Source organism: Diadema antillarum, unplaced genomic scaffold (assembly GCF_040938485.1).
Source record: "Diadema antillarum isolate AM-2024a unplaced genomic scaffold, OU_Dant_1.0 seq00000657_RagTag, whole genome shotgun sequence".
Taxonomy (NCBI): domain Eukaryota; kingdom Metazoa; phylum Echinodermata; class Echinoidea; order Diadematoida; family Diadematidae; genus Diadema; species Diadema antillarum.
The window spans coordinates 315,990-335,090 of record NW_027271569.1 but is presented as its reverse complement, the minus strand read 5'-3'; the positions used below and the strand labels follow the sequence as shown (position 1 = coordinate 335,090).

At 37.5% G+C, this 19,101-nt stretch overlaps 1 protein-coding gene across 1 annotated transcript in view; it reads left to right on the top strand.

Annotated features, from left to right (window-relative positions):
- The window catches only part of LOC139736592 (globin-like), a 66,689-nt gene that overhangs the window by 32,381 nt on the left and 15,207 nt on the right, over positions 1 to 19,101 (top strand). Inside the window, exon 2 of the mRNA XM_071647338.1 lies at positions 11,515 to 11,734. Coding sequence (XP_071503439.1) covers positions 11,515 to 11,734 — 220 coding nt within the window. The remainder of the gene's footprint in view (positions 1 to 11,514; positions 11,735 to 19,101) is intronic.

Here is a 19,101-nt window from a genome sequence, read left to right as displayed (position 1 = left end):
AACGTCGCTGCGCCGGAGAGTTATCTGCGAATTGAGTAATCTGAAAATTTTCGAGGGAAAAAAATGCTAACTTAAGCTTTTATAAACCAAAGAAAAAAGGATAGAAAGAAAAACAATTTAAATTTTTATCTATTTTATCAGACAGGATTACTTCATCAAATTAGATTTTCGTCCGGTGGAATTAATCAAAATAGTGCGTGTTCTGAATATTTTGTTGCCATTAAGCCACAGCTACAACTCGAAGTCTTGGCAAATTTGTGTGTTCTTGTTTGTGTGTATGGATGTAGTACGTACGTTTAGCTGCGTTTCGGATCCTTGTATCTCATTTGGACTATACAAGTTCAAGATCAAGTTCAAGTTCTTTTATTCAACACTTGGCATAAAACATACAAAGATACATCACAAAATAAGACAATACAAAGATCATGACACTTGTACAAAAAAGGAGAAATTATGCAAGTGTAACGAATCAGCAAAAAGGCCGAGGCCTTATAAAAGCTGAGACCCTGAGATAATCATAACAATTATACACTAAACAGAACACACACACACACACACACACACACACACACATACACTCACACACTCACACGCAGTAATCACATAACACTACACCTGTATGGAATTACAATGTACAGAATACCTGATCATACTCAGAAACAACATTCCCATTACATAAATGATATAATTTCCTATGAAAATTATTACACATTATTCAACAAAATTAATATTGTTTATATCTCCTTTTTAAACAATTTAAACCTTGACTCTTTTGAATAATTTCTGACAAATGATTCCAAATACGCGGTCCTGAGAAAAATACAGATCTCTTATACACAGATGTTCTAATTTGTGGCAAATGAAAATTATTTACATTTCTTGTATTATAACTGTGAACACTTTTATTCAGTTTAAAACACTCCAGAAGAGACTTTGGTAATAAATTATTTTGGCAAGAATACATCAAAATTACAACTTGAAATTTATATATATCATAAATATTAAGACACTTCAACTTTAAAAACAAAGGTTTTGTATGTGCACGATAAGGTGAATGACAAATAATTCTGACAGCCCTTTTATTTTTTTGAGTTTAAAAAGCCTGTTCATATTTTTCTCACATGAATTTCCCGAAGCAGGTAAACAATAATTTAAATGTGGTAAAATTAAAGAATTATATACAATTAATAGAATTTCTTGTCGAAACTTTTTCATCCTATTCAAGACACCCAAACACTTTGCAATCTTATTGCAAATAACACCAATGTGAACAGTCCAAGATATTGTCGTCAATAATGATTCCTAAAAACTTTACGGAAGAAACCCTTGTAATATTATAACTTCCAACTTTAATTTCAGTATTATCTGTATTCACATGTCGATTTGTAAAAACCATGAAATTTGTCTTTTTATAATTCAAAACCAATTTATTGATAGAAAACCAATCTACCAATTTATCAAACTCTAAAACAAATTTATATTGCATATTAGTAGTATCTTTAAAAGACATAAACACACTGGTATCATCAGCAAAAGGAATCAATTTCAACTTAAATCACACATTAATAATATCATTTACATACAATGATACAAGGGTACCAGGCACATATCAGGCATTATCCCCTATGAGAAAACTATGCAGCAGTAATGTACATCTTATGTAGACTAGCTATAGGAAGAAAAATTTAATCATGAACAAAGATATGATGCAAGGCTACGTAGTACGGAATTCACAAAATATATCAAAATTCTCTGACGTGATGTGTGTACATCAAGTGCTTTCATGTCTGTGTTTTCAAATCTGTCAGGTTTGCAATGTAGAAAGTTGGAACACGTTATGATTATTGAAATAATATGAGAAATAACGACTGCAAAGCAATTGCCGTGATATGTCATGTGAAGACTTCTTAGGGTTACTATCAGTCCTAATGTTGATATCATTAACACACAAAGGAATTTTTAAACGTATCATATAAGATATAATATATCTGAATATATATATATATATATATGTATATATATATATATATATATGTATATATATATATATTTCATATGTATATATATATATATATATATATATATATATATACATATTTCATATGTATTTCATGAAATTAATTGTTATGATGGTGGTCCAATATATTGCATTGTCAAAGTGTGAAAGACAAACATACCTCATTCCCTGTCAAAGGTAGAGATTCCTTGCGTATGTGACGATGAGCACAATATACGCAGCAGTAATCTACATAAGATGTAGACTAACTGGATCCCCTCTTCCTCGTCGGATAATGATTGATTTGATTTGATTTGATTCGATTTGATTTATTCACAAAATACATATACATACATCATACACAAATAACATGCCCATAGTTTGTACATGGAATATGCCATATACATTTTCTGTGGATTGCCATAGGCTATGAAAAGCTTGACTGGGACGTCCAGTAAATAAAACTTACACATGATTTACAAATAACTTACACACAATAAAATTAGCATGATATTTGGAACATCTGAAATCAACCAAATTGATTAATGTTCATATCTCTGTGTAGCGCTGTAGAGTATTCATTCTGGGTCAAACATGCGACCTTTTGTGTTTTTGTTTTGTTTTCATTTTTTTTTTTTACTCACGTGTCACGTGACTTGCTCATACTTTTCCAGACGAAAAATGGGAGGGGGAGGGAGAGGGGATGGTAATAGCTCTAATGACCAAAAGATACGTATTTTCCTCTCATCGCCTGCCAGAACACAGAGGGGATTAAGAAAAGTACACCTATATAGCTCTTGTTCCCATAGTTGTTTGGGGGTCCATGCACATCTATTGCAGCAATAGAATTACAGGCAGTTGTTTTTGCACGCCACTTCGTATCAAAACAATTTTTAGTTGTGGGATCTGTTGTAACAACCTCATGCTTCTGAAAAGTTTTATCATAAGAAACCATCAAATCAACCGGTCCAAACGTATGAAGCAAGTAGGAGGCAGCTTGTATGTGGTTCAGTTTACACACACACACACACACACACACACACACACACACACACACACACACACACACAAACAAACAAACAATAAAAAAAAAACATCGCCGAACAGCGTTGGTTAAAAAACCCACTTTTGTGCATGTAATTGCTGGGCAATCGAACATGCTCTTAATTCCCCTTCCCCCTTAAAAAAAAAAAAAATGTGCACAGTTGGAAAGGGTAACTGTAAATCGACGGGAGGGGGAAAAAAGGAGGAATTTGCCATTATTCATTGCCAGAAGCAGGCACTTGTGTTGATTAGCACGGCTCTTCACAATTCGCCCTTCCAATGTCTGTCCCCCCATGATAGACGTGCCCGACTCTGGGCAACGCGTCATGTCATGTACTACAGTCATATCGTCTTATGCCCTTAGCTTGCGTCAGACGCGTGCTTATAACCGCTCGTTTTATTTTTCCATTTCCCTCCATGTCTTGTCGTTTCCCATTGTAGTCCTATTCAAATCAGGTGATTGCATTCGCTCTCTTTCCTATGTAATCTTTACTTTATGTAGAGTGTGCCCGATGTATAGCAAGTACAACGTTTTCGTTGTTAACGTTGTTGTTTCGCAATGGTAGTTTTCATCTATTTCTGTGCTGATCAACAGTGATCAATGAGGTAAATACACTACTTTGTCCCGAGCAATGTCAACTTATTACTGACCAAATGCAAGGTTCATTGCAATGGGCGATAGTTGCAGCCTAGGAGATATCTTGTGATTTTGACAACCATGTAAAGCTATATAATCTGGATGAAGGGTCATGCGGATTCAACATTACAAAACGGACGGCTATAATCAGACGATGTGAGAACAAAAAAAAAAGTACACAGAATTGCTGCTCAATAAAACACCACGTAGGCAACCCAAGCGTTTCAATCATGTTGATATATTCAATATTTAGTTTCCCACGTTGCCATGGCATCGAGTGTTTGAGCGCATAAAGCCAAGTCCTCCTCCAAATACTGTATCTCCGTGCACGTTTGGATGGGAGAATATCATGATCTTATGCTTGACGAATGCTGATAACAGACCGTGACATATTGATCTTTGTAGGTTTGAGGCAAAGGGGACTATTTTTTTTATATAGCAAGGATGGGAACGAAATGGCCAGCCGTACCATTAGTGAGATCGTTCAGTATAGTTTACAAATTTGGTCTACTTCATTTTTTGCTCTTCAGTCCCAAGTAGAAGATGGAATGGCAAAAAAAAAAAAAAGATCAAATACGTTTTCTTGGAACGCTGATCACACGTAACCTCAAGGCACTTTCATCTCAGAAATGGCTCTGAATTTCTTTTCATATTGTAAATTATTTCCTTTCGAGCTGCAGCTCCTTGGTTCTATATATAGAAAGGAAGATGTCTCTTCAGTAGTCGTTTGCATGTTTGTATCATGCTTGTTTTCGCTGATTCAGGGAGAAAGTCAACAGCTTGGAAAATGCATTGGGAGGTGTTTCAGTCTTTTTCAGGATGATAGTACTATCAATATCAGAGTATAGTAACGATGGTATAATCAATAATACACTTTTGTAACAGAGTATAATAGAAAATGAATGAATGAATGCAGATGATGAAGATGTGTGAAAAAACCTTCTTCTATGATATGTTACCGTTTTCTACACTATACAATCATTAATGCTTGCACCAACGATATTAAAGAGAACTCGTTAATAGTTACACACACACACACACACACACACACACACACACACACACACACACACACACACACACACACACACACACACACACACACACAAAAGCGGGAATGTGTAATAGTAAAGGGGTAGGGCAAGGAGGAGGCTAAGTTGAGAAAAGGAGTTGAGAGTGAAAGCAGCGCCACCAACATTGTAGAGTTCATAGCATTGTCCTTGTAAGAAAATAGCCTGACACGTCAGTGTTATTGCTTTGCAGTCCAAATTGCAGTCTTGTTTATTGCCTCTATATAACCATGTTGATAAAAAATGGGAAAAACGGAAACTGGGGATTGTTTGCAGGATTGTAGGCTCAGTTCATGATCAGCGCACGGGCAGAATGCTCTTTTACCTCGCCTCGCTGAGTATCGACGGCGTCAACCAGTACTGTGTTGGGGTGGTCTATCTATTATTGAATTTAATGATCGCTTTTCGCCCACGCTGCGGGCATGCGAGTACTCGGATGACACTTGGTATTTTATATATAGATAGCGACAAATTATGTTATGGATTTTTGGACTTTTGGATCAACTTTGACCACCTCAAAAACACGCACACATAATCTATACATCTCCCGAATACGTTCACATACTGACTAACATAAGAAATACGAATGCACATGGAGAGAATGCATATGATGTATATGATTGTACATACATGTATGATTACATCATTGTATGTTTGTGTATGTGTATACGTTCATACACGAGGTAACACATACTCTGTTATATCATACAACTGTGAGATCATATTTAAATAATCAATGAAAGACATCATACTATGTGTATATAACTTTACAATAGTACTAAGTGTATGCAGTCCCCCCCCCCCATTCTAAAAAATCGAGAGGAAATTAAATTCGTTACGTGAAGATGAGATCATATACTTTTGTAAAGTGATGTCCTTGTGTATTCCCATTAAGACGTTTGAACAAACTTATACCCATTAGCTTGACAATGTTTGGTGTAACATCCATCAAACAAGGCTAAAAGCATGGCCAAGAAAAGGACTACTCAAGGAACCATGCTAGAACGTAACCATGGCAACCGAGATGGATAGATAAGGAGTTTAGATACCCGAGAAGGAAAGCAGAGGTAGAAGAAAAAAAAAGTAATGGTAGCAGAAGAAGGACGGGAAATGGACGAAGGGGAAAAAGAATTGAGAGGGATATGAGAGTACCTAAAAAAGGATTGGACATCTTGAAAGGCAGGAAACTACACTCCCAAGCACTCGAAAAGTGATTGAGTTGGTCCATGTACCGCGGTGGATCACCATTATACCGCCGCTTTGGCTTCCGAACGATTCACTTTGCCGGCTGCAAAAGTACATCGCCATGCAGACAAATTTCTCCAATCCCATCACGTGTCATATAGTTACACCGACGCAAGAGCCAAGAGGATTTCTTTTTCTCGGAATTTCGTAAATTTGATCCGGATAATAGGATATTCACGCCATAGTGTGCAAATGAGTACATGTTGTGGCATTTTTGTTTTGAACATGCCAACATCATAAATCAATATAAGAAAAAAAAACTGAATAAGAAATTACCAAAAGCTGGTGGCAACATATGACGTAACACGCGTCATTTCTTTTCCACCACTTTGTCATTACATTTGTGATTGCATGTTTAATGATTTTCCACTTGTTCGTGTATTACTACAATTTCTACATACTATATGATTGGTGGATATATTTCACTCCGATGTGTAATTATTTCAGGAAGTTTTTTGAAACGTCATGTTTCCTTTTTGAAAAATTAAGAAATCAAATCAAATCAAATCTCCCAGAGGTAAATATTGCTTGGTAAAGTTACCAAGGAATGCAAATAAATGAGTTCGGTCCTGTCTTAGATTATTTTTGAGCTGAGCATTTGAATTGTAATTATAAGAATCATTTGAATGGTTCACAATATACAAGCACGCTTTTTAGTGGACCTCTCAATTATTTTTTTCTCTAAACGTAACTTTTTAATTTGTCGCTATACATGTATATCTTTATTTGTTAACTATCATTCCTTCGCACAGTCGAATGTATGCTTATGATATAACTCCTCGTTTATTCTGTGTTATGTTCTCTTGGAAAAGAAAGAATGAAAATAAATGAATTGATTTGAGTAACTTGATCGTGAAAAGAAAAAGTGAAAAAATGTGAATTTGGGATAGAAGCAACCAATGTTAAAGTTTGAATCAGTAAAATAAATGTTACTTTTGTTAAATATACAAATGTGAACAGTAGTTGTAATAGAATTGTTTCTAGAATAAACCATAAACAGTTATGGTTTATTGAGAAAATAGTGATATCTCCTTGTAATTTAGGCTTTATTGAAAAATTTTCATATGGTAGGATGTTTTGTGATACAACTGACTTACACATATGCATCAAATGTGATAATTCGAATATTCTTTAAATCACTACTCCCAATTAATGGTAAACAATACCTTTAAATCTGAGAAATTAGATGACACTGTTTAATGCATTTATTGTGCAAAAGGATAGAAAGAAAGAAATATCCCCAAGAAGGATAAGAAGAACAAAAAAGATCTCTAATCTATTATTTCGGTTGCCAGTTTAAGAATCATCAAATAAAATTGGCAAGACAGAGGTTTCATGAAATTTTGCAACTGAAACAAACAGTTGAAATGAACAATGAAAGAATTTTTTGTATGAAACGCCATCACAGAATATTCAAATTCTGATGAAAATACTCGGCAGCAAACCATATAGAAATATAGTGGTTTTTCTGAGAAAATGCATTAAACAGCGAGGAGCCAGGAGAAGCGATATATTAATAACGGTTACTACCTTAGGGCTTGACATTATAACCGCAGAGTCTTCCGTTCCTCACGAGATTAATTTGTTTCCTTTGTAGAGGAAAAATAAACGGGAACCCGGCGGGCAAGATGTTGTTTTTAACAATCATAAAAGTTGATTTGTGAAAGATTTTGGTGGCTGGCATGAAAATATTGCCAGTTTGTGTGTTTTTCTTCTCTTCTTTTTTTTTCTATTTGCCATTGACGTATCTCTGTTTGGAAAGACATGCGTAATCGGCAAGTTTGGTTTGGTTTAATTTCACGAGTCAAAACACAAGACATGTATCTTTCACTCAAACAGCTTTAGATTCTTATGCGATGAATTCATTATCATTGTTTTTTGTTTTGTTTTTCTCTCTCGCCAGTTATTTTTTTTCTTTTGCTAATGCGTTTGGTGAGATTTGTGTGCACACCAATTTTGTCCTGACCCGTTCTGATTTTATTTGCCCGGGCTTCCTGCCTACACTAATGCACTCAACGAAGACATCGCGCGTTAAACAACCGAGAGGAAAACATTGCTTTGTTTAAATTCCCGTTGCTGTAATCATTTATAATAGAGTTGTCGTTCAGGGGCGAGCGTTGTGTTTACCAAGTTTGCCAAGAGTTGTCACGCGTTGGGTCTATTTTTTTTTCTGTACTCAGACCTTTCTTAAAGTCATTTTTCTTCTTATCCATTCGGTGAAAAAAAAATTATCTCAGTCGCAAACATTGGAGTCGCGGATTCTGTTATCAAACGAGAGATTCACGCGGTGTAGCACAGGTGATGACGGCTCGTTAATTCCGTCACTTACGTCGGCGGCAACCTACTTGTATTTGCATTCAAAGTCAATAGCATGCAGATGTGATTGATTCTATGAGACTTGAACAGAAACCCGAGGCAGCATGCATTATTGTCCATAACATGACATCGCAATCCTGAATGAAGGAAAGAGCAGAATCCTTACAATCTGTAACTATATAAGACTTAAACAAATACTCTCCTTTACTTCACTGCCCCCATTCAAAGCGGGATTGACATAAAAATTGGTGCAGGCTTTCAAAGGGAAAACACCGCCATCTCTCCCTTGATAGAATTTTTGATTAATCATCATTATTTTAGTTTGGTTTACGCAAGATGGCCGATGCCTTTAAGATTGCATAGAGGAAAAAAAAAAACGCGTGCAGGCTTTAACGTAATAGACCGAGACAATCGTGGAGATTCGCTAATGGATGCAATCAACGTACGTAGCAATATTTAGCCAAGACATGTCGGGCAAAAGGTTGATGGATGGTAGGGCAGCTATTTAGATGTATTTCCCCCCGCACCAAGAGTAACGAGCAGATTTTGTCAAAGTAGATTAGTCCTCCTAGTATTCAACTGTGGAGAAGTCAAAAAGCAGACAGCGGGGATATTAATGTGAGTGTGTGTGTGTGTGTGCGTGTGTGTGTGTGTGTGTACGCGCGTGTGTATGTTTTCAATAATGCCTGCTGGCAATTCAGTATGAAATGAAACGCTCGACTAATTGCTGCATTAGATTAAAAAAAAGGGGGGAGAGAGAGAATCTTCCACCAGATGATTGTGAGTCAGCCTATATAGATGGGGATCTTGAAGAGATTACTTTATCAGTCTATTTTTTTTTTTTTTTTGGTACAAGCTACCTTAATTTGATGACTTGCTCATTAATCAAAATTTATCGACGGTAAGTCATCATCTCAAATGCACAAAAAACGAGGAAAAACATGAAGGTAATATGATAACATACGAATTCAAAATACACACGGGTTTCTGCTTCTTGTTTCGTCTTTCTTTCTCATATACTTTTTGTGAGAAAGAGAGAATATTGATATCATGTTGCCGTCTGTTGATATCGCAGGTTGAAAATGTCTTTCCAGTAAGACTTGAACCCATTGCTTCCATCTTGCTAGACCGCGACACAACCACTAGGCTGCAGCGGATAACGAAAATGTCACGGTGCTCAAGAAACGCATGCGCATGGGTGTCTAAAAAAAGGAGAAACGTTCAGCGTGTATTATACAATGAAAGAAGTACGAGCTTACGATCTTCAGTGCAGTAGAGCACAGCAAAGCCTTGTGTGACAGTCGAGCGGACAAAAATAATTCCCCACACAATCATGCAACTCCCCACTACACGCTGTCATGACATTTATAACTTTGATGACGCGATTAAAAAAAAAAAACCAGATGAAACAAAGCATGATTGTTCAGGGACGTTTGCGAAGGAGGATTTAGTTTTTTTCCTCTGCACATGGCTCAGTCTCTGTCTATGTCTTTCTTTTCATTAAGTCCTTTAGAATGAAGAAATTTACCTTGGATGACTTATTGTACTTGCATTTATGTATCCAAGAACGTGCGAGCGAGGCAGGCAGTCTCATGTATGACGTCAAAACCGACGTGATCGTCAGATCTACCCGAGATCGACAGGACATGTTGGCCAAAGAGAGAAAGAGAGAGAAAGGAGGGGGGGGGGGGGTGGGGGGAGAAGAAAATCCACAATAGCAATGAAGTAGAGATCACAGTAGACAATACCAAAGATCCCTAGGCATAATCGTGAAAGGCATAGACAATTAACCATCATCCGCGCTGAGATCAGTGGTCTGGTCTATTGCCCAGACAGCTTTGCCAGTGGTGTTAAGTTGCAATAATTGCAGTTGCCGCGGTAACAACCAGAGTCACTACCGATCGGTCCTTGACTGATTCCATAGTAACTACACGTCATGCAGATTCAGGTTATGGTAATCATAAACTTCTTTCTGTCATGGACCCCATACGGAAATTAGGAATAAGAAATCTTGATAGCATATTTAAACTTGACTGCTGTGACATTAAGACCAGTGCGCTGACTGAGGTATGATTATGATCCGACTCGTGCATTCTTATAGTGAGGCTGCCATGTCATCATCCTTGTTCATTGTGATTTGTTATAAATTTTGCAACATTGTTATTGCTCATCCCAATCGCTATAGATTCTGAAACTCTGCATCCAGTATAACTAATTTATAGTTATTCATATGTAAAAGTTTGGAAATCATCCGGAGGTCTACTTTACCGCAAAAATGCATAGCTTATTATCCCAACGCCGCGGCGCGCCGTCTTTACAAGCACTATACAGTTTCGACGGCGCATATATTCTGCGCTGTAAGAAAGTGATCCATATACATGTAATTCATTACAATTTTGTATACGAAGTGCATATTCATAAGGGAATTCTATTCCTCAAAGCCTCTTGATCGTATCATCCTATTCATCATACTAAGCGCGAAGAAGCTGCAATATGCAGAAGGCATCATGCATGTTCATCTGGTAATGAGAGGAATCAAGCATGGTGCGACACCGACCGTTGGGGGCTCACCAAGGGCGACTTGCCACGGGTAACAATCAAGAATGTCGAGCTACACCGAGTACAAAAATTCATCATTATCAATATGGCAGAGGCACACAACGGGAAAGTGATATAAGAATTCTACATACATGTGTGCTAGATTATTTAACACACAGACACACACAAATGTACACATGATTATGTATCCACGCAAACACGTAAATGTATGAGAAAAATATACTGATAACATGGAAGGAACCTACTTTTTGAGGGGAGCATCCCCGACGAAAGTAATGATGTTTTTGTTACAGAAGGACCCAGGATTTCACATGTGACTATAAACATAAGCGGATACCGATAGAAATGTAAACATGCCATCTGTTAAAAAAGAAAATCGATCGATGGCATGCTATAGTGCACTATATCACGAATGAGGTCATGGTATGGGACCTTTTTTTCCCTCGTCAATCATTTCGTTGTTATATCGTGGTTATTTTCAACATTGTCATCATTAACATCACAGCAATATATCACCTTATTGTTTGGTCACACGACGCTTTATAGACCAATCACTAAAAAGGATTTATCAATGAGTGATATCATAATGACTATTTTCTATCTATTTAACTTTACTTTCATTTGTTTTCATCATTATTTCTGGTTAGACTGTACAAGGAAGACCCGAGCATACAGGACCTCTTCCCGTCCTTCAAGGGTAAGACGGAACAGCAGCTGCGAAACGACATGGCCTTCGAGAACCAGGCCGTCATGGTTCTGAATGTCTTCGACGAGGTGATCGAGAAGCTGAATGATGTCGACTCGGCGATATCGCTGCTGAAGAAGACAGGGAAGAAGCATTCCATGATAGAAGCTGACACAATGATGGTAAGATGAAATTATTAGTTTTTTCTTTCTGTTCTCCTCAACAACGAGCTACTTTCCCTGGTGGTAAAATGTTTTGTGTTTATATAAAAAACCGTTTCATTGCAAATACGGTGCAAATCTTTCCTTCGCGATAAACGTGACGTTTTGATGAGAAAGTAAAATTTCACTTTTCATCTAACATTCGCGCATAAACCAGTAGGGACACCTGTTTCAGATAGGCTTCTCAATCACTAGAAAGAGGCCGCTAGCGAGGAAGGCATTCATCTACCAACACCGCGGCGTTGCTTACATTTTCCGTGCATGCTTGCGTCTATGCGTTTGTGTGTGCGTGTGTGTTTGACTACTTGTCTGTCAGTCTGCCAATTTGCATATTTCTTTTTTTTTACTAGTTGAGAAAGGGGAAGGACGATGATGATATTCAGCGCAATGTACCTCTGATCTGATGAATAAATCAGGAGAGTGAGGAACTCATAAGAAGTACATTGTATTGTGATGTTTCTCACTTGCTGTGTAAGGACACTCCATCTTCGAGCGAATGCATTAAAATAAATGTGCGTGCTCCATCGACGGCGATGCGGTGGAAGCCTGAATTAAAGCATGTCGATCCCGAACAAATGTTAGAGAGCGGAATGTCATTCACATCACTATGACCATCGGAGCTGATTTTAATACATCAGTCAATATAGGGCTGTCTGTATAGGATTTACTTAGTACGTTATGTCATGACAGTGATGACAGTTTCGTACTTCTAAAAGCAAAAAAAAAAAAAAAAAAACAGTACCGCGGCTTTAGTATCAGGTGTGTAAATGGACAATATTATCTAAGTATGTTTTGCCATTTTTAGATGACTAATATCTATCGTTGCATTCATGACACCATACATGACGTAGCGTGTTAAGTCAGCTGACTTTTTCGTTTGACCCTTTCAACCGAGGAAGACCGTAATGAAGAGAATGCCATCCGCACGTTTAGAGATTGTTTGGTATTATGATTACCTGGTTTCCCCCTTATGTGTTTGTATGCTTGTTGTCATTTTTCATCTGACAAGATGGCTCGCGTATAGCCCATGTTCAGCTGCACTAGCTGGTCTTCCATGGGGTCCAGTTTTGAGGCGGACTACTTCACCGGGCTATGCGCCCTGCATTTGCGATGAAAGAATGAAGCGGGATCTTTTATGTGAGTGGGTTGTGACTCTCTCACACATTTAAGACCAGTTTGTAGTTCCACTTCCATGCGCATGAGCAGGAAAAAGGTGATTTGTACCAATAGGCGTGATGGCTTTTAAATTCACTGAGATAAGTATCTGCGGTGCAATGATTATTCATGTTATCCTATAGTAAATGCTGCTCGCCAGCACATCCACCTGACAGTGATAGGCCTGGTATTTTGGCAAGATTAACAGAAACAGTTTGTTTAAGCGTGCAATACAAAACAAATGAATGGATTCTACCCCGATTTGACAGACCATTCTGGTTACCTGGTAGCCTACGCAAATTCATTCCTTGTTTGAACATGGATACCATATTGTTATGCGTTAAAGACTATTTTTTTATCTTCCCTCGCTTTTTGTTCTATAGGATTTTGTAAATTGTGTCGATGTTAACGCACGTTGTATTGTACAGTAAAAAAAAAAATCAGACGTCTTTTGTTCCTTCTGTCATTGACTGTTGTCAAGAATGTTTGTTTCTGTGATTTCCAATCATGCTATGCGACTTATGAAAAAGGAAATGTTTTTCTTCCTATCAATAACATCCAGAAATAAAAAACAACAACAACAACAAAAAACCCAACAACAACAACAACAAAAGGTTCATTTCTGGATAAGAGATCAGTTTCTATAGTCCGATCCTGTCGTGCTAATCGATTTAAATGTTTCGACTCATGTGGAGCGAAGATGTACAAAATGTTAAATAATCATTGTGAGCCTGCCGCCTGCGTCGCAATCCGGACAAACACATTAAATTTTAGCAGACTGTCTTCAAATAAAGTTGCTTCGGAACTTGCGCTGCCGGCTTCCCCCCCCCCCCCCCCCCCCCCCCCCAAAAAAAAAAAAAAAAAAATTAAACAAAAAGAAAGAGAATGGAGAAAAATGTCTTCATCAAATCAAAAACAGTTCAGAAAGTTCACATAAAAGAGGAAATCGTCATCAACTGACCTCGGGCGGCTGATGGATCATACTACTGTCGAAAATTCTTTCCTCTCAAAAAGTAGTGGCATATTGGATGATGTCGGGAGATGACGCTGCTTCAAGATCGAATTCAATCCTTTGAAAGGTCGTTGACTTCAACACTTCGCTGATGCACCGTTTTCCAGGCAGATGTCATTAGCTCTTTGTAATGAAAGCGACGATATATAAAGGAGCAATGGAAGTACCTTGTGTTCAATACTGACGATCGAATGCCCTATGCTTTGATTAAAAAAAGAAATGAAACCTCGCTCTTGATGGAACAACCTTTAAGCAGGTTAGCATCATGGAAGCTTGAATTGCGGACGTTAACTCGAGTGGACACGAAATCTTGAACAGTCACTTCTGCGTACAAGTAGCATCATCGTCATTTTCAATACCTGGGGGAAAATGGAAAAGCAATTCAAATATTTTGTAATAGTTATGTAACAGACGTACAATCCCATCAAGAAAGCAAATTATAATAAATTTTGTTACTTTGATTGAGGGAATCCCAAGGAAGAACGTGTTTTCCCTCCCAAGTGGGCGTGGTAGTCATTTTGAGTAACTTAAACAATCGACGTGCCATAGAATAAATACTCCGATGGTCTCGTACAAGACTAGCTGCAGTGACAAAGTATCTTGTTCGTGTTAGCGATAGGTTTTGCCATCACCCTTGTCACCCGATTCATCATAGCTGCTGCTGATCGATGCATTAGTGAATAAGAGCCATAAATGTGTTATAGCACTCGGACATTTATGAGAAAGAGATAGCATTTTATCACCAGATTACGATCTCGGGGCTGTTAACGGTTTGTAATAATCACTCCGTGAGCCCACTGATGATTTTCCGGTGACGTCGCTCAACGTGTATTGCTCTATTAGACGAAGCTTTAAAAAGTGTGATAACCCTCTATTCTTTGTCAAAGTATTATAACGGCTGAACTGAATTATGAATACGTTCTCCGCCGTCATACACTTTGGATTCATGGTCACAACGAAGCATTAACATGGCAACAAAACAAAAGAAGAACTTTTGAGCTTTAAAAGACTGAAAAATATAATCATATTCCCCTCCATCCCCCCCCCAAAAAAAAAGAGAGAAAAGAAGTAAAAGACAAACCCTCAATAGGCATTCCCATTTTGGTTACTATTCGTTATTCCGAAGATTCGTTATTCCAAAGGTTCGTTATTCGGAAGATTCGTTATTCCGAAGGTTCGTTAGTACGCATCTTCGATTCATTTCGCATTAACGAGCCTTCTTTTTTTTTCATTTTCGGATTAACGAAACTGTGGAATAACGAATCCTTTTTCATTTTCGGATAAACGAACATCCAGGTATAGATAATTTGTGTGTTTCACAATTATGAACCTTCAGAATAGCGAATCTCAATTCATTTTCGAATTGACGAAGATTCTTAACAACGATCATTACCCTCATGCCATTAAGTGTCATCATACGTAATCCTTCAGAAATTGAAAGCATTACATGAAAATATCCGCTATCACTTTGCGATTGTTTGCAAGCAATAATATTGTGATGATGACTTGAAGTCACTTTAAGAAGTTCTCTGTCACCGGCAACAATAAAGAAAGGACCAATTTAATTGACGTCGGGAGTATCCGATGTAATATAATGGTAAAGGGTTTTGTGTTTGAACTCTTTCTTTGTTGCTGTTCTTTAAAGTTGAGCATCGAGTTTGCATTTTTTTTTTTCTCTCTCTCCGTAAGCAATATCACAGGTTTTGATCTGTATTATTCAGAGATCGCGAGAAAAAGAAGGAGCTAGTCTGCTTTTAAAACCCGTCAAACATGTCAGACTGCTTAATACTAAGCAGCGGTACTACCAACAGCTCGCGCCAATTCATGCAAGCGACAAGTACAAATTTTAGTGTCTCACCACTGAATTGATGTTTATAATACAGTAGCCTGCAGAAAGACATGTTATATGAATGAATGCGGATTTACTTAGCAAGACAAGCACACACACACACACACACACACACACACACACACACGCACACACACACACACACACACACACACGCACACACACGCACACACACACACACACACACACACACACACACACACACACACACACACACATACACGCGCACACCCAAACCATGCGTTGACCATTACTCTTGCCAATCAAGACATGTACGAAGACAGTACGTGCATGATATTGAATAATTAACAATAAAACCATAATAAATGATAATTGACAAACACCCCTTCCAAAAAGGAAACGAATGAGTGATACTTAAAAATAAATCGTATATAAACCAACGATGACCAATGACTAAGATATTGCCCTGTGTAACATATACACCACTGACCTCCGATCCTTTACATAATCACTGTGATATCACATCACCAAAAAGAGGGAGTTGGCAAAGCTACCAAGGCCTTCATGGGGGAGAATGACATTAACTAAGATCAAAGAACAATCCACTCTTCCCCCTTAATTGGCAATGCTATTCGGTGTCTGTAATGAGAAGAGCTGGTTGATGAATTGCGCGCAGTTTTTTTGGGACCCTTTTCCCAGAAACGGTTCTCTGAAATTTCTCAGAAAGGGGGAGAGATGAATTAATAGGTAAATGGACATATAGATGCACGCACAATACATACATGTAAGATACAAATACGGCTATCGAAATTCAACGTGGCTCGGTAAGTGGCAGTGGTTGAGTGAATTAAATTATATGCCATATCGGATTCTCTTTGTCATTGTGGGTGGGAGAAAGACTTGATTGATATTTCTCTTTTGAATTTTGTTAATATGATAAAAAAAAAAAGTTATTCCTGAGTTGATGTTGATTTCCAATACTACTAACATTTGACTGAGTTTGCTATAATTTATGTCTGTCAATGAAAATGCAAAAACAACAACAACAACACACAAATAGATCGTGTCTTGGGGCTTCAACGCTCACATAAGCTTAAAGGAACTGTATAATACAAATATATGATGCTGATATGTGTTGATTCATAGTACCCTCAACATCACTGAAGTGGTCAAATGAATATCTAAGTAGGCCTATGTATCATACTATATTTCATAATGATTTGCCTGCTATTTTTCGTTAGACTACTTTGACACGCCCACAAAAAAAATCCTTCCAAACCAAGATTCTGCCAGTGACGTCATCTCTCAATCATTGCCAGAGAACTAATATGATTAACAAAAGATATTGGGATGTTCAACCGTTCCCCAGACTGAACATAACTTTCATGTTTCCACGTTACTAATCATGATTAACAGAAGACAGAGTGGAGAAACATGCAAGTTATGTTCGGTCTATGATTATACAGGCGAAGATTCATTCCGCTGTCTTTTTTAAAATCATGATAGCATACCTTATACATAGCAATGATTGAAAAATGATGGCACTGGTAGAATATTGGCTCTAGATTTTTTGATGGGGTGTATCCAAGTTATCTACATATGGCATATGTTCATATATTCTACTGGCCACAAAATTGATGATCAAGGTATTATACCAGTCAACATCCATTTTCACTGCACGGTTTCTTTTATCTACACTATATATCTGAAGGATACATTGTACATAGTCAGCTTCCCCGAGACCTTTGATAGTTCTTTTTAACGCCGTGGAATAAAATAAATTACCTAGTACTCATCTGTAAGAACTATAACGCAATAATGGGTAACGGCTGAAGATATCAAATTGTGGGAATTTATAGAAATACGACTAAATGACAAAATAAAGTATTGAATTCGAATGATTACCGCAATGATTTACAGATTTATATGGAAGATCTGTATTTATTTGAAGCTGCGTTGGGAAAAAAATTATGATATCTAATTCGGGGTCAGGCGCAGAGGAAAACAATATTACGAACATTTTTCCCGTTATCATTTATTTGAATTACCTCACAAAGAAAAACAAAAAGCACGCACTATATTGGTCTTATTTTTGAAAACTTCTCTTGGAACTATATCAGTAGCTTGTCAACGTTGCTATTTTGATTGCTCTGTAATTGTAAAGAAGACGTTATATAACTTCAAGATTGCGTCAATCAAACTTCGTAATATTTCCTTTGAACAACGTTGCCACGTTGTCTGTGAATCAATATATATATATATATATATATATATATATATATATATATATATATATATATATATATATATCACAATACATAATATACAAAATTATCAAAGTCGGATGTCAATTTTAAAAAGGGTTATTTTAAGGTATCATATGAATTCGCGAAACAAGATTTTTTCGAATTAGTAAGCAGGTGCACAAGCATATGACAAAATGAACGATGCAGTTATTAATTTTTCGTCTTTGTCCCTCCTTTTGTTCCTCTCCGTGTGCAAAAATGAAATAAGAATGGGGTTGACCGACATTCATGAATGAAGAGACAAACTTCCGCTAGGTTTCCACACACTGATGGGGTTTACTTCTCAACTCGTCCAATATAACTACACCGCGTATTATGAAATATTCTCTCCCAAGAAGGGCGTACAGGCACGTGTTCCTTCTTCCCGCGTAATTATCATGAAGGGCCAATAGCACGGCACATTCACCGTCGCACGATGAAGCAGCTCTGATGTCAGATTTGACCTTCGTAGTCAGTGCCTTGAACGCCGTGATTTCACGCCGTGCTCCACGTTCAGCCCCCCGGACAGGCAAACACTCAGTAGTTGAGAATTCCATGATATTCATCCATCTCGCGTGAGCACGCTGTTGTCGCTGGTGCTGCTATTGTTGTTGTTGTTGTTGTCAACTCTTGATTCATCCCGTTTCCATGACGACGTCCTTGAAAACACGATGAAGAGTCGGAAATTGCCTCTGCCGCGCAGCTGTGTCGTGCATTTAATGGGGAGAACGAAATACACATTAACACGATGCCATCTATATCTCTGGCGTTCGGGCAGGTTTTTGTTTTTGTTCTGTTTTATTTGTTGTTTGTTTTTTAAGGATTTGAATGATTCTTTTGCGCCTGGTTCATACACCATCACTTTCAAGGGTGTTAGTCTAATGGACGTGTGCACCGTATACGTCTAAAATTGCCTAAACTTCAATTATCCATTATATTTTTTGTTCATAGTTATTTGCATTATCATAATATGTAATGTATAATATATACAAGTGTATCTCTATATGCACACACACACACACACACACACACACACATACACACACACACACACACACACACACAC